We start from the raw sequence: 24,202 nt of genomic DNA, 5'->3' as shown, positions 1-24,202 counted from the left end.
ATGATAACAAAAAATAAATTGAGATTAACTAGTTGGAAAGTTATTCTTGCATTTTGAATGTGGAGTATTTAGAGAGAAAAACCACGCTTCTTTGAGAACTGCAAGACCTTTGTGCTTTGTTTCAAATCTCATTTAGATTGAGTTGTAATCTATATTCCTACTTCCTCTTCGAATCTTTTATATTTTGTTAATTTTTTTGATTTCAAACGCCTTTAGCGTAGTTCTCTCTCTTGTATACTTTTTTTTTTCTCTTCTTTTTCAATAAATTATTATTATTCATAAATAAAGAAAGATTGAAATAGAAATAGAATGGATTGAACATTCCTCCAACACCTGTTTGAAAGTATTTAAAGCATGGAATAAAAATTAAAAATAATGATTTCAACAATTATCCACCACTCCAATTAACTAGGCGAATCCACAACTCTTCTTACCTTTGGACGGAGCATAGAATGCCGAATGGAACCAAACACTCCCTTCTCCACATTTTGTTGTGTAGCATTTAACGACCTTTAAATAAAATGATAAGGTATATACAATATTGCAGCAACATATACACCATCAAATTCAAATCTATAAAATCTAATAGGAACCATTAAATGATTTCTCTCCATTTCTTGAAAGAGAGAGGAATCATAAAGATAAGCAGAAGCTTAAAATGAATTAGGTGAGGCACGGTTTCAATTTTTGACTGAAAAAAAGGAAAAAAAGAAGAAAAGATCCAAGAAATCTAAATTAAACAAGTACCAGGAAAAACGGCTCTTAACATGAAATCATTGTGTTTTGTTCATGATACATTTGACCAAGTCTAGAATACGAAAGAAATCATAGAAGAGTGAAGATTCTTTACCCTCGAGTCCATCTCGATGAAGCCTGTTGCTACCTGCGAGATTATTACATGGGCTCCCTCCAACTACAAGATCAAATCCTCCAAACGAGCCCATCAACTCCTCCAACCGATCGCCATTTAACTGCTGCACGTCTGGAAGGTCGATCAAATTCCCTCTCTGGTTTGTTTGCTCCCACCAACTCCTGACGATATTTCTATTTACTTCTGAAATCTCAACTGATACAACATTCTTAAGAGGGATACCAAGCCTATGTAGGGCTACTTCCGCACCACCAATCCCAGAGAAAAGAGAAAGAAGATTGATCCCATTTGGGAACATGGCTTTCAAGACCGAGAGATGGTATGCTACTGTGTCAACCTGAAAGTAATTAATAGAGTATGCTAAGTGACAATTCTCCAGGGACATTATCAAACAGGAATAATTCAAAATTTAGGAATCTATTGGGAAGTAGAAGATTAATTAACAAGCATTTCTGGCATGAAATAGGTTGCATTTTGCAAACAATTTAAAATCATTCACAACATTTCTAGATGAGTAATGCTATTTAGTAGACTGTTCCAGATTTAATGCTATTTAGATGAAGAACTCATCCTGTAAAGGGATTCAAAAGAGATAACAATCAATAGAAACTGACAACAGATTCATACCTGGAATGAATTACCGAGTGATTTAAATCTATCAGTTCGACTTATTCCACCTCCCCTCGTGTGGTTAGTTGGGAATCCCAAAAGCTTTTCTACTTCATCAGGCTCAAGCGGGGCAACCTTGTTCCTCCCAACCCAGACCAGATTCCACTTTCGACATTCATCAAGCACATACTTTTGAACATGCTGCGGTGGTTCACCATCATAGTCTTCAATTGCCTTGCGGATTCTCTCTGTCAGTTTTGCACTGCCAACGCAAGTTTGTAGGCAATTCAACTTTGTTCTCGGGTCCCACGAAGGCCACCATTTCTTTGTTAAGGGAAATGCCTCAAAGATGGTGCTTGGTGGAAGCGGAACAAGAGGAAATCTGTCCTCGATTGGGAGATTGTGAACATAGCCCCTTTTCCTAGCAGCAGCACAGAAATATTTTGAATCAACAAATTCCGGCTCCACATCATACAGGAACCGTGAAATAGTGGTCCAAACCCCTTTAGGAGCAAGAGCCACATTCTCATAATAGAAAAAGGGAGGCCCAATAGCTGCCTCTGGAAGTGTTCTATGAATTGTCTGGCATAAATCATTAGGGACACCAAACCCAATCATTGGATTTGGGAGACGAATTATCTCCTCATCATCATCATGAAGGATCCTCTTCTCTAACCCCCTCTGCTTTTTTCTTTTCCACATCTCATAATCAAAATGTTTCCTTTTCTTGAATGAATGATTAGGAATCGGCTGTGAAAATAGATATAACAAATCACCTTTGACACATTATTCCCAATATGGCATGAAAAGAATCAATAGATAAAACTATGATTCATCTATAATTAAGGGAAAATAAACTAAATTTAAGCTTCATATTTACCATATTGGTGGGTGAATTTATATCCACTTAAAGGTGCAAAATGGATTACCTTGTCTTCAAGGGGGAAATGAACATCTGCCACCTTGGCCATTTGAGCAGCAGTGATAAAATCTGTCAACTCCACAAGTGAGGAGTCGAGACCTGCAGTGTTTGAAGGGCATAATAAGCCAAGGAGAAAAGAGAGGTCAAAGACATTTTGCTACAATAGCAAAGAGACTGAAGAAGGTTTGAAAAGTCAACTAAGAAAGCAACAAATAAGTAGACCAATGACTCCAGAAGTACACATATAAATCATTATGTAGTTAACAGCACCTAGAAACCAACGTTACCAAGTCAACCTGGAATATACCTTGATTACAATAGGGTTTATAAGAAGAATGTGGCTACCCACCTCCATTTAGTCTTCGCTGGTTCATTAGATTGCCACTTACAGTAGAAATCCAAAAATTAAAAATTTAAAAAAAAAAAAGAAAAAAAAAGGGGGGGGGGGGGGGGGGGGGGGGAGGATAATGCTGAATGATTCATTGATATGAAAAATAACTACAATAATGCCTTGATGGAAATTTTGTTGCAAGTAAGCCGATACGGGAAATGTCAAAATGCACCTCCCTAATGTCCTTTGCATCTTAGAATGTAACAGGGACATAAAAAGAAGTTTCTGTAGAAACATTCGAGTTGTCTCAGCACCATAACAAGCACCCTAATTTTTTTATAAACTAGATTACAACAGTACTCAAAACAGCAATGTACTTCTTCCTTATGTCCCACATGGCAACACTTCCAAATCGGCGGAGTGGAAAAGTCAATTATGTACCAAAGAAAACGATTGATCAAGGGATTTTAACCGAAAAGTTGAGCATCTGATGGTACCATCCATACTTAAATGAGAGCATAAAATTCATGAATAAATTAAAGGAAATTATTACAAATCTTCACAAACCACTTATTGCACTATCCACATTTCCACATAAACCTAATTCCTAGCACAAGACCATATGTGAATTTGAACTATTGATATAATTCCCAATTCCTAACATAAAGTATGACATTGCATGCCCTACATATACTAGTGAATATGCATCTATGGACAAATGACGACAACATTCACAGCCCGCAGCAATAATTCTAACCATATTGTTAAAAGATCAATATGGTGCAAAACATTTGTCAGTCTCTTCAAGATGGGGTTTAGTAAAACTGCAAAAGCATGAAATGCATACTGTTCTTTTTACTTCCATCACAGTATCTTGATACTTGCACCAATTTCATCTCATAACACTACAAAAAGTACCATAAATATATCAATAGTAAAACTATTGAGGGAGAAAAAGCAAAGAACCTAATATCAACTTTGCAGACTTTTAACTGCTGTAAGACAAACAGGCAAAAAGTTCTTTATTTAGTCTATTTATTTCGGGGTGATTCCATTTCTCTACTCCCTTTGTACTAGAACACACCCCCTTTTGGCATGCTTTTAAACATTTTTTATAATTTATAAAATAAGAAAAAGGCAAAACTGGAATTACTTACTTAGCACAATAAAGAAGCAAGTAAAGGTTGCCCACAAACTTCTGTCAAGGGTCTAGAAGTACTTTTTCACTCAAAAAAGCACTCCATTCAAATGAAACTTTACCCAGCAAAGGCATGAAACATCTACGAAGTATTATTACATAGAGAAATAAAACTCTGTTTTATAAGTAATCGAATTTCATTACAAACGTAAGAGCACAACCCAAGTACACAAGATGTATACAAGAAAAACACTTAACCGGAAATAAAACTAGAAACGTTATACCCTTAAAAAGAACCTTGAAAATGGAAACCTTCAGTGACCAGTATGAATAAATTATTTTTATAAGTTATTCATACTGGATGAAGCAAAATGAAAATTTTAAACCCTCTCCGACAATAGAAATTGAGAAGACACATGTAGTATAGACACTGTACTTCACCAACATGGCAAGATCCTTCTGTTCCTTTTTTTTCATTTCTTTCATTTTCATGTGGCTGTTAGGCTGCGAACAACCAAATCTTAAATCTTCACAATCTATCATCATGAACAGGAAAAATGAGTAATACACGGCTAAGCCATTTCAAAATCCACATAACAATGAAATACGCACCACATCTCTCTATTGCTATTGAAGCCTCGTCCATTGTGTACCCCATTTTCACTAACGACGACAATTTACCCTCCTCATCAGACACAGGATTTGTGATTTCCTGCAAGATAGATCAATTTATGCGCAAATTTATACACATAATCAGCAAGAAAAAACTCAATTGTCATCATAAGCCTACATGTGTGCATCAATGTGTGCACAACTTTGAATGTTATTGTAGATTTAAAGTTTTATCTGCGCTGGTAGGAAGACAAGAGCCACTAGGACAGCCATGCAAATATGCAATATAAAGAGTTTCTGGAAGGCATGCGCAGAAGGGTATATTAGATGAATAAACTCTGGTTAAATGACTATACATCAGACATTATCTAAGCAGTCAGTTCAGCAAAAAAATATTTCTATTCACCTCGTCGGAAAAACTATCAATATCTGAGAAATCATCAAGAAAGCTCCCTTCACATTCCAAAGAACAATGATCAGAATCGATATGTTGCTGTCCATGGGGAGAGCTTTCAAGAGCCTGCAAAAATAATCAATACATTAATCAGAAATCGGGACCTCATGTTGTACACAAATTCAAGCTCTGGATGTGCTCTAGAAATATATTCTGTACATTCTGCTCTAACAAGGTAGCCCATCAATTAGGTCATAAAAAAGAAGTGATAATCTAACATGGTAGGCAATTGATCAGGCCACTCAAAACAGATCACTCATGAGCCAAGAGTATGAGATGGCCTATGTGTACATGTGTTCTCTCTCTCTTTCTCATCCTTTTCTTGTATCCTTTGTGAGTGTGTGTGTGTGTGAGAGAGAGAGAGAGAAATGAGAATTGATTACTAAGTACAATATGGTTTAGTTCATAGAATCAGGATGTAGATAATGGAGAATTGTGGCCAAGACAGCACTAGCAAAAAAAGCATATGAGAATTAGGTAGCTATTAACTCACCGAGTATGTGAGGAGGGTTTCTAGAATTGAATCTGTATTTTCCTTTCCTGACATTCGTTAGAGAAGAGTTATCTAATGCTTATAAAGTGAAAACATATGCTTAATTTAGGTGAGACACGGCTTATACCATTTTCCTGAATTGCTTTGGCGACCATCTTTTCAGAGAACCCCATCCCTATGAAATGATCAATCAACTTGGAGTTGGAAGAACCAGCCGACGAGCTTGCCTTGAGGCAGAAAAAGAGAATAAATAGTTATTTAAGGAACAATTTGTATATTGACATTAAATCTTCACATCCAAAAATATATATGAATTAATGTAATATTCAAAACCCCAGCAAATACATGCCCTTCAATAGTAAGAGAACAAGGTATGCTCCAAGTAAAGAAAAACATGGAAAATATTCATAAATTTCACATTATGAATCCAAGCAAAAGAATGTAAATTTCATTTGGAAAATAGCAGAAGGTGATCCTTTTGCAAATTTGGTTTTGGGATTAAATTAGAAGATAAATTTGGTGAATGAAATGGGAGATATTTTTATCAAACAAATGTTTTGAAATCCCTCGAAGACTAGACCCCAATCAGAATATCTATAGAAGTTAAAGATCAAAATGGCACACAGCTCAAGATACAAAGACATTAACAGGTGCACATACATCTTGGGTAACCAATTGAATTACTTGCTTAGTGATCTACCATGTCACTAAGATCTGTTTGTTTACTTGAACCACCACTTTGGTTAACCATGTCTTTTTTTTTTTCCTCCTTTTTTTGGGGAATTCATTAACCAGGACCATGCCACAAGGGCTAACAAAATAAAATATACATAATCCAGTAAAACTACAATCTCAAGATGGATGATAAAACTGTACGAATAAGCAAATGCAAACTTTTCAAAGTTGGTTTAGAAGAGAATACTTTTATGCAAGAAATGGGCATCACATTTATATCGTTAAATACATACACAACACTGAACAATAGACCAATATCTCATTTTTTTTTCATATATGAATCATTGATTTATTAATATGCACCAAATACCAAAAAAAAAAAAAAAATTGCAATCCGATACTTCCATGATACTATCATTTTCTGATAAGTAATAAAAGTGATATGAGAATAAACTCAAGTACATAGGATGTATATAAGGGATATATACAAGAGAATCTCTTAAGAGAATTGCAATCTAATATCAATATGATTTATAAATTCGGCAAATAAAGCAACAGAAACCCCTTCTATGGTGACAAACCATTCATACAAATAAAGCCAAAAAAAAAAAGTAGATTTGAGTTCAATAATTGACTTTTCAACACCTTCAAAAGTTCAATTTTTCATCTCTCTAAATTGTCCAGATAAGGCAAAGGGCACAGCCTTCCAAACAAATGTCTTTTTATAATCAACCAGACTTTGCAAACTAAATTACTCATCTAACACCTTATATGGCATTACAATGACCACCAAACATAACCAAGACATAAAATGTTATAATTTGTATCTTTTTGTTTACTAATTTGCCCAGTACGCTAATATTTTTAAAGCTGGAACCAAAGGAAATTTAGCATCGGCTGCTGAAATTTTTTTTACCTCCCCAGAGCAAGCAAGAGCTTCTCCATTTGGAAGTGTCAAACTTGAATTAGAAGATAAAGAGAAGTTATCAATTTCCAGCTCATCATCAGTGTTCCAGTTATCACCCTCTACACCAGAAGTATCCCCATCCTGCTCAAGCATACACGTCAACACAGATATGTACAACAAATATAACTGAAATGATAGAGAAATATATCAATAGCAGAAAATTATTTTTTTTAATCTGAAATTAGTGTTCTGTCAAGCCCAAGATTTTGGTTTGAATTATAATGAAAATGAAAGGATTCCAAAATAATATATTAACAGAGAGAAAACTAGAATGAACAACAAACAATACCATTTCTCTGTAATCTACAGCTTTGTGCAAAGTTGAGGTTTCCAATCTGTCCAGGAATACAAATAAGGAAATAAGTGACAACTAAAAGCAGGTTATCGCACACTCGCAAATTAAAATGGTAATGAAAAATATTAATATCTAAAAATTTATAATTTAAAAAATATCTATAAATTTATATCAAGCACTATGTGACTTACATAAAGGGTTTGCTCACAGAAGAGTAGGACCCATAATGACACTCAGATCCCAAGTAAGAAATCTATGAGGTGCGGCGTTGGGGTGACCACATAATTTTGAAATATAGAATTTTGCTTAATTCCTATATATGCTTGAATTTATCCAATCAAGTGGGGATAAATTTTTGGTCCACAACTCTCTGACCAAGATCTTTTGGCGCATACACTCTCTTACAGAGGGCAAGCCATCATAAACGGTTCACTACACCGCATAAAATCAGCTGTACATAAAAAAATAAAAAAATAAATAAAAATCTCAAAATGGTCAGAATTCTTCCATGAAATCTCTTATAAGTACCTCTTTTGTTCTCCACCACATAATTTAAAGCAAGGAGCATAAAACACAGAAATACATTCACACACCAAATATGCTCCCTAAAAGACCAATCTCCCAAATGCAGACTAACCTATACTCCCAAGTGCAGTTTTGCTTTCAGTGTGTAGAGTGCACTGATTTGGTTGAAACAATAAAAGGGAGAATATTCTCGAATTTTTCAAATCTTACCAGACTCAATGCGGTGATTTTCTACACCTCCCAACAGCTGTTTGTAATTTGGGCTTACCATGCATGACATAATCAGTGATCAGATACTAACCCTGCTAACAATCAGGTCAAACCAGAACTTATTAACTCCGAGACCACATAGAGGAAATGTATCTCTAATCTCTTAAGTGCACTTGATGGCATCAATCTGCATCCAACCAACCATTCACAAATATTTCATTTGCTTGTACAATGACCCATTGCCCTCTCAGAAACCAAATAACAAACGTTCCCAAAAGCCGCATTAAGAAAAATATGACTAATTAAACCCATATTAGTCAGGTTATCAAAATGTAACGACCCAAGAAAAAAGTTAGCCACATCAACTCTATCACTCTACAAGGACTAGTCAAGTTGCAATTGGAACTCCCTAGAATCATTTATAAAGCCCAATATCACCTAGTAAGGAACCAATGTAGGACTTAACATCCATGAACTCCTTTATAATCCACCCACTTTACATGAACAACTCATCTTCCCAACGTGGGTACTAACTTTTTGGGGGTGTCAGAATCTCCCCTACTCAAATCCTCCTTGTCAAGGCCCATGCCATGCATGCCACATGGTATTACTAAGTTGTTCTAATACCATTTGTAACAACCCAAGAAAAGCGTTAGCCACATCTTCACTATAACCCCAAAAGAATTAGTCAAGTTGCAATTGGAGCTCCCTAGAACCATTTATAAAGTTCAGTCTCACCTAATAAGAAACCAATGTGGAACTTAACATCCATTAACTCTTTCATAATCTACCTACTCTACCTGGGCAATTCATCTTTCCAATATGGTGACTAACTTTCTGGGGAGTCACAAAATGTTTCAAACCCTTTTTTTTTTTAAGTTTTCAAACCCTCTTCAAACACAAACTATAATCTCAAGATCTGAAGCCCACCACCACCTCAAAAAAAAATCATTCACAAGGCCCAACATGCCCTCTCTGTTCTGCATCAAATACTCCTAACAATAACAAACATTTTCTATGTAATCATATTCAGCAACAATAAACCTATCCCTCCATTTGGTTCCTGAGAAAACTTGAGAAAATAATTTTCAAGAGAAACAGAATCTCAAAAATGCTATGTTTCATGTAGTTCTGGAATGAAAACCTCACTTTCCAGTTAATTGTACGGCCCAATATATACTCTTCGCCCAAAATGTGAACAAAAACTTACAAATGGTAAAGTTTTGAGAAGTGTTTTCGGTTTTGAGTTTTGAAAAGAATCTTGAAAATGTGAAAATTTAGAATTATTTTGGTGGAAGCCACAATTGAAAAGTGTTATAAGTGGGGTTCACAAAAAAACTTTCGTCTAGTTAAGTTTTTGAAAACAAAAAACTGAGAAGTAATTTAAAAAAATAAAAATTGGGAAGTAGGGCCACAAGATGGATCTGGCGGCCGCTCCACCAGGCGATCTAGCGGCCACCGTGAGCTGCCAAGCCAGCCTCAATTCTTTTATATGTAACAAGACAACTTTTACACTTGAAAAAGACAATGTATTAAGTTATTTTTTGATAAGTATTTTATGTTCTATTTGTGTAAAAAGTGTTTTGTACAACGTGTTTTGCTTTTCGAAAAGAGTTTTTGTGATTTGTTTTGAAAGATTGTGTTAGTAATGGGTCACGTCCAAAAACTCGGCTGGATAACTGATGTTTAAGAAGAGTTTTCAGCGTTTGAGATAGAAAACAGTTCTCTAAAATTTTGCCAAACAAAGCCGCAATTTTTCCTTTGTATTGAAAGATTGTGTTAATAATGGGTCACGTTCAAAAACTCGGTTGGATAAATGATGTTTAAGAGAGTTTTCAGCGTTTGAAAGAGAAGACAGTTCTCTAAAATTCTGCCAAAGAAAGCCGCAATTTTTCCATTCATTCATTTTCCAGCCTTTTCTCAGCAACCAAACAGAGCATTACGCATAAAATAACATTTCAACTACCCGCTAAACATAATATAATTCTAATTATTAAGCAAAAACCCAACTTAAAAAAAAAATTAATTGGCAGAGAAATATACTCGTTCAGAGAAAACTTACCTCACTGACAAGAGAACCAAAAGAAATCTCTCAAATTCTGAATCTACCTCCGCTCAAAACGAAAATGTACTAGTCCGCCGGTGTAAAACCCTCCCATCTTAAGGCGGTTAACGGTGAAGCTTTAGCTGCCAACAAATAACCGTTGAAAAAAAAAAAAAAAAGAAAGGAAAAAATCGCCTAGGGAAGGCCGCAGAAACTACATGCAGAGAAGGCTGATAGATTTTAATACGGAGGGAATCTGTTACAGGGAAAGAACTCGTGAAATTTTGAGAGACGGAACTTTTGGAGCACGAGGAAGACGCCGAGACCTCTTTTGGCTCGGAATCTGATTTTCGGAGAAGGGTAAAACTGTAAATATCACTCGCCACACAGTAAATGATTTTTGATACTCGCCGGCTGTAGCGAGAATAATAATAGCATAAATGCTAAAATAGCTAATAATTAGCTATTTTTAATTAATTGTTTATGTGGTAGGCGATACGATTGAGATTCCCCATCATTTTTTATGCTATTTAATTATTTATTTATGTGGTGGATGCTTTGGGATTTTATTGAATTTCCTGCCAATTTCAAATAAACGATTTAATTGAACTATAAAAACTTAAAAATAATAATAATAATAAAAGCTAATAGACATAAGACCATAAGAGTAGATTTAAATCTTAATTAATTATGTTTTCCACTAACTTTCATTTTGGTTATAGTGGGATGAAAGGAAAGGGCTAGCGAGTATAAGAATTTTGTAGTCTAGAGTGTGGGACTCAACCTTTCACCTTTGTTTTCTTTCCATGTGATCTGACATGTTTCTAAAAACTTGTTGAAAAGAATAGTCAAAGTTTTGTTTGTTAATGCTTTTTTTTAAAATAAATAAATAAATATAAATCACAGAGTGGCAATTCATTGAAAATGAATGGTTTAAATTTAATTACGTCATTAATAAAATAATTAGAAAAAAACTAATGGATAGTTGGACCACCTAAACCGATGGATAAAAGATGTGTCTCCACTAATTTTGATTTTGGTGAGTGTGTCGAGTGGGATTAAAGGAAAGGGAGAGCGAGTGTGAGAATTTTGTAGTCTCGAGTGTGGGACTCATCCCTTCATCTTTGTTTTCTTTTTATGTCAACTGACATATTACTGGAAAAGATGGGAATTATTATTGTTAAGAGTTATAAATATGATTGACATGATTTTAGAAACTATTTATATGAGAAAATAATTTCTAGAATTATTTGATGTGAATCACGTAATGACAAGTTTTTCTTTTAAAATATTTATAATTTATTTTAATAACAAATTTTATACTCCCAATGTGGTTTTCTCTTGAAACATTCTTCACAAATTCCAGTTATTTTCTTTTTTTTTATTTAATGGTAACTTAACAAAGTTAAGGTTTTTAGACATAAATAGTAATAATTATGTTTTAATTAAAAATAAAGCTTAATTTCAATTTATTTCCAACAAAACAACATTTTCATCTAATAATATAATATTCCATTGATTACCTTGTGGCCCTCAAACAATCAACGCACTATTAAAAGAAATTTCAACACAAATTCATTATATATACAAAAAATAAATATTTTATGTTCATGAGATAGAAACACATTATTTAAAAATTAATTTTTAAAAATAAATAAATAAAACGTGTAGCATTTCTCTACCTAATTTTATCCCTCAAGCCCAAAATTGTAATTAGGTACATTTCCTAGTTGGCTTCCACCATCCAATTATCAATGCATGTCACTATTACTGTTTACTGTCACTATCTGCAAAGTCCTCCCAAACAAAAGATACAAAGCACTGGCATAGAATACAAAGTACTGCCATTGAACTGGTCAAAGTTTGGTCCAATTATAATAATTGCGATTTAAAAAATTGAGTTTTTAAATCTCAACTTTTTAAAATTATAATAATGTTTAGTAAAATATATTAAAAAAATATTTTTTTATCAAATATTTGTTGTTTAAAATTGTAATTTTGGTTTAAATTCGGCTTTTTTTTCAAATATAAGCATCATCTAATCTGTTTATAGAAATCGTTTTTTTTTTTCCTATTTTAAATTTTTAAATCGCAATACTAAACACCTTACGTTTTGTGATATTTTTTAAAAACACAAATTATTTTTGCGAAATTACAATCTCAAACGCACCTTAAACTACTTATTTTTCAAAAATATAATACATATCGCTTCTTAAGTATTTCTACATTTTATTAAAATAATCTTCTCAATTTTATATTTATATTTTTAAGTACTCTCTCTCTCCAAATTATAAAATAAAAGACGTCTTTGCTTTTTATAAATGATTTGATTTTTTCTACAGTAATAGAAAAATGATTGATGTGATATAAAGTTTTTAAATGGGTAAAGTCCACATACCCCCCTCAAACTATCATCCAATTGACAATGTCCCCCCTAAACTTTCAATTGTGACAATGTCCCTTCCAAACTACCAAAACATTGTCAATGTCCCCCCCTCAAGACTAGCAATAGGACAAAAATGCCCTTATAGATTTCTCAATAAGACAAAAATACTCCTATAAATTCAAAAAAAAAAAATTTGATTTTTTTAAAAAACGAAAATTTTTAATTTAAAAATAATATTTAAAAAAAAAACAATTTTTTTTAAAAAAATAAGACGGAAATTTTTATTTTAAAAAAAAAAACTATTTTTTTATTTAGTTTTAAAAAAACAAAAAATTTCATTTTATTAAACGAAAATTTTATTTTTTTTAAACGTAAATTTTTATTTAGATAAAATTATAAAACTAAAATAAAACTAAAATTTTCAATTTTTATAAAAAAAAAAATCGAAAATTTTTAAACTTTTTCTTATAAAATTGATTTAAAAAATAAAAAATAAAAATTGGCCAACGTTTGGATTTTTTTTTTTGTTAGTTTTAGGTTTTTTCTAGAAGTTTTAGTTTTTTTAAAAATAAAAAAAAAATTTACTGAGGGTAATTTTGTCATTGGGGGAACATTGACAATTTTTGGTAGTTTGGGGGAACATTGTCACAATTGAAAGTTTGGGGGGACATTGTCAATTGAGTGGTAGTTTGAGGGGGTTATGTGGACTTTTCCCTTTTTAAATTTTTTTTTTTTTTTAAAAGTAAAAAAGTTTTTCTTTTGTATAATTTTTTTATTTAAGTAATAATAATAAAAAAATTAATGTAATATAAAAATTTTTTTAAAAAAAAAAAAAGTTATAATATTTTTTAAGTTAATTTTTTTAGGAAAAAGAGAATGAGAGGAAAAATGAGTTGTCAAACGGGGCCTTTATCTTCCTCTCCATGAAGCTCCACGACGCGACCAGTGTCGAATCTCGCACAAGCCATGCGCTGCAAGATTGAGTGCCACTGCAATGTAGACGCCGCTCAATTCCTCTTGATCGTAGGCGGAAGCTGCACTTTGCTCCTTTCCATTGCCGCTTTATCACTTCTCGTGATGATGCCTCTCAATCTCCAACTTAAGGGTTCTAACTTCTAAAAGTGGCTTGAGAGGGAGAGAGAGAATATAAAATTTGGGCAAAATTTGTTGCCTTTTCTGCAATTACTCTCTACATTTGGAGAGGAATTCTTGCAAATCCAAAATATATGGTAGCTTTTGAGAGTCCAATGTGGGGCGATTTTAGACAAATTTTGGTAAAAATAGTATTTGGCTAGTCCAAAGCTAATGCTCTTACCACTCTTCCCATCTCATAATAATAATAATTTTTTTTTTTTTTTTAATTCATATAGTCATACTTAACTTCTCGTATTATCCTGATTCTTAAAGAATAACTCAATCAGTTAGGGGCCGCTAGTAATCTCATATTATTTCTATGCATAAATTTAATAGTAATTTATCATAAATCAAATGATAATAATTTTAAGAACGTTTCAGAGAACATAATTCTTCATTTTAGCGATAATTGAATACAAATATTTTTAAGAGACGATGGCTCGTATATTATGAATGAAAAGGTAATAGAGATCTCTTCTGCAAAGGCCTTACAGGTGGAGCATGTTATAAATATTCTGTGATGTTTACATTATGAGAATATTCTGAAAACTAGTGGGTAAGTTTCCTTGTGAAAGTACTCTTTGAAGGGATTTTGTGCAAGTACCTCTGCAAGCTAAATTCCTAATTTGATCCCTCCTTTTGGGTTGAAACAAGCCCAGAAATGTAATTACATACATTTCCTAGTTGGCTCCCACTACCCTATTATCAATGTATGTCAGTGTTATTATCATTTTTACTGCTGCATTCCAATTATCAATGCATGTCATTGTCACTACTAGCCACTATCCATTTATATGAATTAAAATTAATATATTTAATGGTGTATATTATTTAAACTTTTTAAAAGACTATCGATATCAATTTTATATAGACTCTTAAATGTACAAACTTTAAATCTTGACCTCATATTTTCATATTTACTCATTTGACTTCCCATATTGTCCTTATATATACCTATTTTTTTAACACACCTTCTAATCCACCTAAATACGTTTTTAAAAGATTATATTTATTTTATCAGATAAAAATGTGTTAATCACGTACGTTATTAAACTATTAATTAAAAAATTAAATTCATCATTTATTATCAATTTAAGCGAATAATTTAACATAATAGGAAAAAGTTAGCTGCTCACTTTTCTAGACACAAGCATCTGTGTACTGTTTTTTTCTCTTTTATTTGTACTTTTCACTAAATTATATAGTCATAATAATTCCCAACATTATTTTTAATAGTAATAATAATATGATAAAAAAAAAACAAAGATTATAAATTATAAAATATGCAGTAATCATTTCTCGTCTTTAAATGAATTTAAAACAACTAAATTCATTTGAGAACATTGTTGTTTTACTTATTTAGGTCCTATACAAATCATGACTTTATAATCCTCAATAAGAGTGAATTTCCATTACTCTCTATTTTTAATCATTTGGGAGAAGGTTAAAATGGTAAATGAAATCAACTTGGTAAAGAGAAACTTTAGTAATGGAGAAAATATTGAGGTCGGGGAGGTGGAGTATTGTCAAATGCTAGAGTAAGAGTGATGCCTTTTATGATATGTAATGCTCATGAGAACTTGAAATGCGCATTGAGCTTCTTCTTTTTTTGACATTATTGACCTATTAAGACGTTGTGTCTATCTATATTGACTCACCATACAATTTTAGTAGCAAAAAGATGACTAGACCAAGCCAAACCCGACCCAAAATCGGTCCAAATTGAGTCAGCTTGAACTGTCTGAACCCAAATAAGAGCGGCTCAGATTGGTTCCACCTGAACTGGCTCGCCAAAACAACCTGACCGAACTGGATCAAACCTGTGGTTCATTCCTAATTAGTAATTAGTCCACAGGTTCAATTTGTTTCAAAATCAAACATGGTTGGGTCAAATGGATCATCTCCATTCGAATCGTCCAAACCGGTTTGGCCACACCCAAGCATACCGAACCGGTCCATGGAAGAGAGAAAAAGAGCTGAAGGCAAAACTATACATTAAGCAGCTACTTTATGATTACAGACACGACCCACTTAGAATCACTCGCAAGTCTTAACAGAATAATAATATGCGTCCACAGCCCAAAAAACCAAAGGGTAAATACCAACATCATTTGTCAATCAAATACTTTAAAGTCGAAACTAGATAGAACAACAAACAGGTCGGCACTAACTTCTGCAGAAACCATATTACAATGGTTTGTTCCATTCATTCAGCACTGATGTTGCAATCTACAAAGCAAGGAAGGGGCATTGCTTTCGGGCGTGCTCTGGTATCAGTTTGGACAGGAGCTCAGAAGTTGCTCCTTTCAGCTCTACAGATGGTATTGGCCAGATCAGTTCATGCCTTCAAGCATAGTTCGAGGTAGAAAAAGAGAAAGAGAATAACCTTGAGGTTTGAAGTTGAAGAGAGGTGGCAAGGGGCGTCCATTAGGGAGACGGGTGCTAGGATCACGAAGCTCATTGAAAAATGGGTGGATGCAGGCCTCTAACTGCAAAAGATATATGACAGTTGATCATCAGATTGACAATGATAAAACAGTAGCAGAGAATTGGTTATTCCATGGAAATGATCATTTATCTTGTTCTTTATTTCCCTGAGCCATTTACGTTGTTATTTCACTTTACATAGCATTCAAATAAGTATAGGGTGTGGAATCTAGAATCATAACTGAAAATCTAAGAAATGATGGAATTATTCACACTGGGCAACAAAAGGGACATCCTTTTTCATTGTTCATTCAAAGAAATGCTAAGGTTTTTTGGTAAAGAGACAACAGATATAAACATGAAAGAAACCACACACAGAGGTTTTGACAAGGCAAGCCATATGAAAAGTATAAAGGAAATTTCCACACGGTAAACTGAATGGCTGATAGAAAAGATTAATCTAATCCTTCACTTGCATCACAACAAAACGAATAGCAAATGGAGATACTTACAGCAGTGCACCGTAGATTAGGAGAGTACTGAAGAAGTCTTGAAACAAGATCTACTGCTTCTGGGGGCATGCGCTTGTGGAATATCTGTGTGCAAAAGAAGGCAAGATCAGATAAATCTGCATGTATCATGTAGAAAACATCATCAGCAGAAAATGTGGAACACGGAAGCCAGGGGATTCACCTTATGCCAAGGGTGGGCCTTGATTTGTGGGAATTTAAACTCTGTATAGTTTGGATTCATACATTTGATTTCCTCACGAGTCGGGGTACCAAGCACCTATTTTAAGAAAAGCTTATTCAATTATGTTTGATTTACGAAAGACGATCAATCAAAACTTAAGTTTATCTAATGATGGAAATTTTCTCACTCACACAAAAGGTTGAGATCTTACCTTAATAATTTCAACAAGCTGATCAACTCCACTTTCACCTGGAAAGAGAGGCTAAAAGTTTTGGGAAGGCCCAAAGAAAAAGAAAAAAGAAAGCAGCAATATTCTCAATCATTCCCTGCTATACATTAAGTGAATCCAAGAAAAAAAAAGTACCCAGCTAAAAAGTAAAATTTTCTGATTTGCGGAGAACCTGTCCAAGCAGCAGCTCAGCGAGAACACAACCCACAGACCAGATGTCAATTGCAGTAGTGTATTCAGTTGCTCCAAATATGAGTTCAGGTGCTCGATAATAACGAGAACAAATATATGATATATTTGGCTCGCCTTTTACCTGTTCCAGATGATAAATAAAGAAGCAACAGATTCATAAGGGGTTGAGGTAATAAAATCAGAGCTCATAAAATGAAGGCCCAACCTGAGGGAATACCATTGACATCATGTGGCAAAAGATTTTGAAGAAGACAGAAAAAAGATACACCCAAACAAGTCTTAAAGGCTAGACCATGCATAATTGCAAATGAAATCCAGAACTTCACTTCTTTAATCCATGGTTCTGTATTCATCCATCCATTTTTATCATTCTAAGAACTAAAAGGTCTAAAAAATAAATTTGCAAGGAAAAAGGCAAAGAAAAGAAACGAAGAAGAAGAAGAAGATATCTGCTAGGGGGTGATATTATACTGTAATTTTTTAAGGTTCCTTAGTAAATTTCGCTTCACTATCTCTGAACCTTAATGATTGAAAAAAAAAAAACAACAACAACAACAACACTTTGAACTCACCAAAGACAAGTATTAAGATCTCATCTTATCCCTCATTTAGTTTCCTAGCAAAGACCACGTAAGGAAAGTCTAGGACTCTCTCTGTAGGTATCTATCAGGAAGTGCTTACAGAGCTAACTAGGCTCAATCTATTAGCTTCTTAATAAACATGCAAATATCAACCATTTCAAGTTATCTTACTACATTCTAATATCTTCAAATCCAAAAACTGACAACTAGAAGTTAGATCTTGCCATTCTCACAAGAACTATGCAACTAAAAGTTATCTATGCATATGACATTAGGAAATCAAGAGACAAGGCAAAAAAAATACTACCAGAACTTTTGCACTTCCAAAGTCGCATAGCTTGACCTGGTGAGTATGAGGATTAACCTGTAACAAGAAATTGTGTTATTAATAGGATCCAATTTCATTAAGGAAAAATCCATAATTTTCAAATACATACCAGTAGATTCTGTGGCTTAATGTCCCTATGGCACACACCTATGCCTCCATGAATATATGCCAAAGCTCTACATATCTGCCAAAATCCAAGAGGTATTATATATCACAGTATAGCCACTATATGCAAACAAGATATTCTGGAGATCAAGAACTAGTTCCCTAATATTGCAATAATTCATATAAGAGAATGTTATCTACTGCCATTATTATATCACATTTACTTCTTGATAGAAGGTTCCGTTTCCAATATCAACAGTGTCTGTAAGGTGATCTAAAATAGCTGAGAGAAGAAAAAGTTGATTTTTTTATGTTATGCCCAAATGGGCATGCTCATAATGAGGAAGTGTAACGGTCTTACACCTATTTCTCTGTCTTCATCAAAATGGATACTCATATGCGCCAACATAAAAATAAATAAAATAAAAATCCGCCTTACCATAAGTAGCTTCTAATTAGCTTACTTGCACTGGATAATCACAAATCTGCTAAAATAGTCTATAACAAAGTATAGCCAAGATAACACATTCTAAACAACAACATTCTTACACAAAAAAGGAAAGAAAAAAAAATGACAGCATAAATAACCTGATATGTGTAGAGTTTGACATATATCATGGGCATCCGCTGATTTGCCTTGCTGTAGTGCTTGGCTACACGGTATACAGTCTCAGGTACATATTCAAGCACCAAATTGAGATAGAGCTCATCTTTGTCCGTGGTTGAGAAGAAGCAATGTTTGAGAGACACAACATTTGGATGATCAAGAAGGCGCATCGTTTGCAACTCACGGTTCTTATATCTCTTATCCTGCAATACCTTCTTGATTGCAACAGTTTCTCCAGTTTCTAGACACTTAGCCTGCAAAATAGAATGTTTAAGGTTTCAAATAATTATCTGTAATCCTTATCAAAAAGGCTACAAAAAAATCAGCTATCAATATAGATAACTTATGATTTGCAATTAAAGCGTCACCTGAAACACAATACCAAATGAACCCTGGCCCACAACGCGCTCTGCCATGTAACTTATGGTCTGCAGTACACATCAGAAAAATTAAAGCTAAAGAACTTAACAATGTCAAATGAAAGGTTAAAGTAACTCATCAACTTCAACAAATTAATCAGTGTGTGTGGTTTACTTCATGAGTAACTCTACGTCGTACGGGTTCCGCTTGTATACTTCATGTGTACTTGGGTTGTGCCCCTCTGCGCGTTTTCTTAATATACATTACTTAACAAAAGAAAAAAAACAAAAAAAAAAAAAAAAGCTTGCAATGGAAAAACATTTTCCAAGGAGAAGAACATGAATTTTTTTAAAAAACCTTTGTGTGAATGTGCACGATTGAAAAAGAATAGAAGTATCTGAAGAGTTGTATGTATTCATATCAAGTGGTGTACATGCTAAAAGATCACACATGATCCAAGAAACAAAAGGCGGAAACTCAGAAGCCCAACTCCAGAAAACCTGTCACTAGGTTTGTATAAATATATATTTTAGAGTTTACAATGAATTCCCTATAACCTATTTATTGCATCAAATCAGCAGTTTCTACCTATGATATCTCGATGGCCACAATTATCGATGTCATTTCCTTTCTGATTTAGTTTTCAAGATAAAGACATGGAGCTTCATGGCCTCTCACAACTAACTTCTCAATTTTTATTTTTATTTTTTTAATTTTTTTTTTCTTCCAGAATGATCTATCTCACAGAGGTACATGTGATGTTCTTGTTAAAGAGATAGACATTTTGGAGAGTCTTTCAGTGAGACCATAATATAGCACATTGGGACACCATTCAACCTAAAAGCTTAAGCCTAGGGGTTTGGACCAAACTATGCTATATTAACAAATCACACTTATGACCTCTTTTCAATGTGACTTAGTCTTTTCACACTCACACATGTATACTCAAAAATTCCCCCCTCGCGTGTGAGTCCATCACCACATTGCTACACTTCCCTACAAACAGAAATCTTTTTTTTATATCAATCGTATTGGCCATCTCCAAGATCACTTGGTGCTATGTGGTTTGTCTGTGCCATGTACTTTTTCCATTACTCCATGGACTTTCGTTTGTGGTTGTGCTGTGAACCTTTGCCCCTTAATCCAGAGACCCTTGTTTATGTTCACACTTTGCACCTTTGCCCATACTCCAAGGATCCATGTTCGTTCCCATGCCATGATCCTTTGCCTCTTACTCTAAGGATCATCGTCCATGCCCGCACCTTTCACCTTTTTCCTTACTCCAAGGATCCTTTGTCCACTCTACCATAGCACACACAATTGTCGGTTCTAATACCAGTTGTTAGAGAGGTTGACACCATAGAGAATCTTCTAATGAGACAATAATATAGCATGTTGGGACGCTACTCAACCCAAAAGCTTAAGTGCATGAATTTGGACCCAATTATGCTATATTAACCACTCACACTCTTGGCATATTTCCACGGTGGGACTCAATCTTTTTATACCCACAAGTGTATACTTAACCGTACTCTCTGCAGTCAAAACTTAATTAGAGCTGATGCAATTACAAATATAGTGTTTTGCTTGTCTACCTGTTTGGGTTGACCATTTCGACCGCCAATCGTAGTTACAATAATGTGTCCAGTTTCAGTTCCATTTCCATCGACCACTGTTGCTTCCATTTCCTATCACACAGAAACCATCAATAAAGAAAAGACATGGAGAATAAAACAAAAACTGACTATACACTGACAAAAGGTGATTCAGATATATTTGAGAAGCCAACCTTTTCAACCTTTTCATCCCTGATCTTCATTTCATTGATTTCCTCTGGGAGCTTATCAACAATCATTGCCTCGCCGGCAGGTTTTCCGACGGCTGAAGAAGGAGCCACACTGGGAGGAGCTATGCCAGCGGAAGCCATAAATACTGAAGAGATATAGAGGCGAGATATATGCAGTTTCTTAGAAAACACAATCCATGTCAACAAGTGCAAGCCTTATATAACCTGGGGAAAAAAATAAATAAATAAAAGAGGTAAAAATATCACAAACTCTGACGCAACAATAGTACATACTACTCATTGAGATATGAAGTGAAACTCATAAACTGAGCAATAATGTGGCATCATGGACCCATCGCAACTAAACACACATTGTCATAATTAACTTATCAGAAAACATTTAACTTGAGAAACATAATATACTTACCAAGAGTGCGTTAATTCTAAGCATCAATATCGGGTATTAAGATAAATCTGCTAGCATTTTATTGCAGTGCCCTTGAAATATTTAATATATATAACATCATGTCATTATTATGCGCTTAACCTAGCTACACTGTATTTGTAAGCTGTATAGATTTCAAAGAAGTATGCAGATGTATACTCTCATAAAGTTTTCATTTGATTAAACACAACCACATTCTCCATTTCATATCGTACATTCATAGATTTTGGTTTAACTATTTACATGCCAATAGATTGATAACATAGATTCCTACAACCCTAACAATACCCCAATACTTATTTTTTCCCCTTGTAAATCCAACATATAATAAAAAGGCATAATTTTTCTGAACTTTTCTTAGCAACCAAACAAAGTACTAAGTCAGCCACATCCCTAATCTGATGCACTTCAATATAAATATAGAAACTTGCCAAAAACTCAAAATGCCGAATCTGTAACCACCAAAATCAGCTCAAGTCAAAACAAAAGGCAGTGGCAGCTATTTTGTAACCTCAAACTAAAAAAGGGAGGGAGAGAGAGAGAATCTTCTTCGTACATAACAAAGAGACCTAAAAACTCAACTTGTTTGCTGAGAAAATAGAAAACTAGGAAAAAAAAAAAAAACTTCAAAATCGCAACCTTCTCAACTCCACTGAACCAAGCCTAAAGCAACCGCCAATCTCAGCTTAGCTCGACTCCCTCATTTTCCAGAAATCAAAGCAACCATAAAGTAAAAACAAAAACTCTCTCCCCTTCGCTTTTTGCCTCTTTTCTTGGAAACCAAACAGAACTTTAAGTAGAAGCACAGAAGTATATCTACCTGTGCTGCGAAGTGTGAAGCTGTAAATCCCTCACATTTTGCAATTTCTTCGATCCAAACGCGCAAACAGAGATTTTCTTGTAAAATAAGAGAAAGAGCCTTCGAAATTTCAGAGGAGTTTCTTACGGGTTTGACTGAGAGTAAGCGAGAGAGACTCTTCTTTGGATGCTCTGTGTATCTCAGATTCTGAACCGGCAGACCGGAACCCAACGGGCATTTATCAATTTTAGTTAAGAGTCAGTTTTCACGTCCAAACTTTGGACTCTAGTTTGACACGTGGGAGCAAGTGGTTGGGTGAGTTAGAGACTGACGTCATGGTCTTCACCGGCTTCGGAGACCAAGAAATGATAGCATACATCTCCTATTGCTCCAAGGTACAAATTTGGGCCTCACAGATTGAATTTCCTTTGTTGAATTGGGCTGGAAATGGCCATGGCCCATGGGCATCCCATTGGGAATTGTCTTGAGTTGGCCATTGGCACGCATCGAGATTCCGTGCAATAAATTATTTCTTTTTTCTCCCACTTCTTCTTTCATTTTTCCAAATTTCAAAATTGACATTGGATATGTGAGAAACTCACATTGACCCACAGATTTAATGGTAATTTTGAAATTTGAGAAAATGAGGAAATAATCAAGAGATAATATATAACACGTTTTTATTTAAGAAGTTGCACGTGGTGCTTTAAATAAACGGTTCAAAATTTACCACGTTTCCTACAATGTGAAAATAAATTGTTAGAAAATTGTTTTCGGCCACCTCTCCACCCTATCAATGTTTCCTTGATTGTCAACCTGTCACACAATGCGGCTGAACCACCTCTGGGGTGCAACAACTCTAATTTGAATAATTTATTTTAAATAAACGGTTTAAAATCTATCAGGTTATCTATAGGCCATAATCAACAAAATATTGTCCACGTTTCAAATTTAGTATCGAATAATTATCAAATCTTATGAGAGGACATAAGTTTGGTTATATTTTTGATAGAAAAAAATATAAAAAATAAGAAGGTCGGAGGGTAAAACACTAGAAAGAAAGGGAGAATTCCTAACATTCTCATTTGTTAATGCTTACTCAAGTGGATAGAATTGGCCTCAGCACCAGAAAGTGTTAGGAAAAAGTGTGGGAGCTGGGGACAAGAAAGGAAAAGAGTCCATTGCAGAAATTGTTGTTTTTGATGCCTCTATGATGTGCACCTATTGAAGCAATGTGCATGCATGTCTGAAAAATAGACTAGAAAGTAGCTTTTAAATCCTTTTATAGTTTTATGCTACAAACTTAGTCTAATTTGAATGAATCATTTTTCAGTACTAAACCAGACTTTTTATTTATTTATTTTTTGACGTGTCTACATAAAAGAATGAGGGGGGATTCGAACTAGTGGCCTTCACTTTACGAGGCGTAGTTCAGAATTAATTGAGCCATCTCTTAAGAACAATACTAAATCAACCTTGAGTAACGAAGAACAACAAAGATCTAACCGTTAATTATCACTTATGGGGATTCAAGTACGAGAATCTTATTTACAAAACAAAAAACAAGTACGAGAATCTTTTTTTACAGATTTCTAAAAACTCTGCACTAAATTCAACCATGCATGCATGTGATCGATGCAGACTAAACAGATAAAGGAAAAAAGAAAAAGGAATAATGGAAAACACCTCCTGATGGTGATTGATTAACGTACGTTTGATTAATTTTGTATTTAAATTAGAAAAAAAAAAAAAAAGGTGTCAAAAAGCAACCATTTTCAAAGCGAAGGAAGATGCCAAACACTTTCTAGATTGTTGTTAGAACCCTCGGATTAAAATATAATCCCTAATAATATTCTTAGGTTATTTCAAAAGATTAAGTTGATTGATAAATTTAAGGAGAATTATTACGTATTTTGAGAAGACTCTCCAAAATTTTAAAAATTCTTAATTTCACTCTTTGAATTTTTAATTTAATGCAACATGT

General features: G+C 34.0%; 2 protein-coding genes across 3 annotated transcripts; both read right to left on the bottom strand.

The window, feature by feature from the left end:
- Positions 1-716: 716 nt before the first annotated feature.
- On the bottom strand, positions 717-10,548 carry DRM2 (domains rearranged methyltransferase 2). Its single transcript, XM_059593760.2, has 10 exons — positions 10,165-10,548; positions 7,362-7,407; positions 7,022-7,153; positions 5,558-5,657; positions 5,431-5,477; positions 4,890-5,003; positions 4,484-4,583; positions 2,410-2,501; positions 1,499-2,230; positions 717-1,208 (listed from the first exon to the last, which is right to left on the bottom strand). Exons 2-10 carry the CDS (start codon positions 7,362-7,364, stop codon positions 774-776), a joined length of 1,755 nt encoding a protein of 584 aa, XP_059449743.2. The 5' UTR covers positions 7,365-7,407; positions 10,165-10,548; the 3' UTR covers positions 717-773.
- Positions 10,549-15,643: 5,095 nt separating this feature from the next.
- Positions 15,644-22,434, bottom strand: SK13 (shaggy-like kinase 13). 2 transcript variants are annotated; one of them, XM_088516958.1, is made up of 13 exons: positions 22,238-22,434; positions 20,978-21,195; positions 20,784-20,876; positions 19,197-19,256; positions 18,810-19,082; positions 18,226-18,300; positions 18,096-18,152; positions 17,188-17,328; positions 16,998-17,048; positions 16,787-16,882; positions 16,606-16,689; positions 16,053-16,155; positions 15,644-15,978 (listed from the first exon to the last, which is right to left on the bottom strand). In XM_088516958.1, exons 2-13 carry the CDS (start codon positions 21,113-21,115, stop codon positions 15,896-15,898), a joined length of 1,254 nt encoding a protein of 417 aa, XP_088373084.1. In that variant the 5' UTR covers positions 21,116-21,195; positions 22,238-22,434; the 3' UTR covers positions 15,644-15,895. The 2 variants fall into 2 exon arrangements, with proteins under 2 accessions (XP_088373084.1, XP_059449748.1); XM_059593765.2 differs by having other exon boundaries at positions 20,978-21,120; positions 22,240-22,434.
- Between the last annotated feature and the right edge of the window lie 1,768 nt (positions 22,435-24,202).

The sequence above is a fragment of the Corylus avellana genome, chromosome 5 (assembly GCF_965113065.1).
Source record: "Corylus avellana chromosome 5, dhCorAvel1.hap1.2, whole genome shotgun sequence".
Lineage (NCBI taxonomy): Eukaryota > Viridiplantae > Streptophyta > Magnoliopsida > Fagales > Betulaceae > Corylus > Corylus avellana.
Note: the sequence above shows the minus strand (reverse complement) of the source record. Positions and strands in the feature narration are given on the sequence as shown.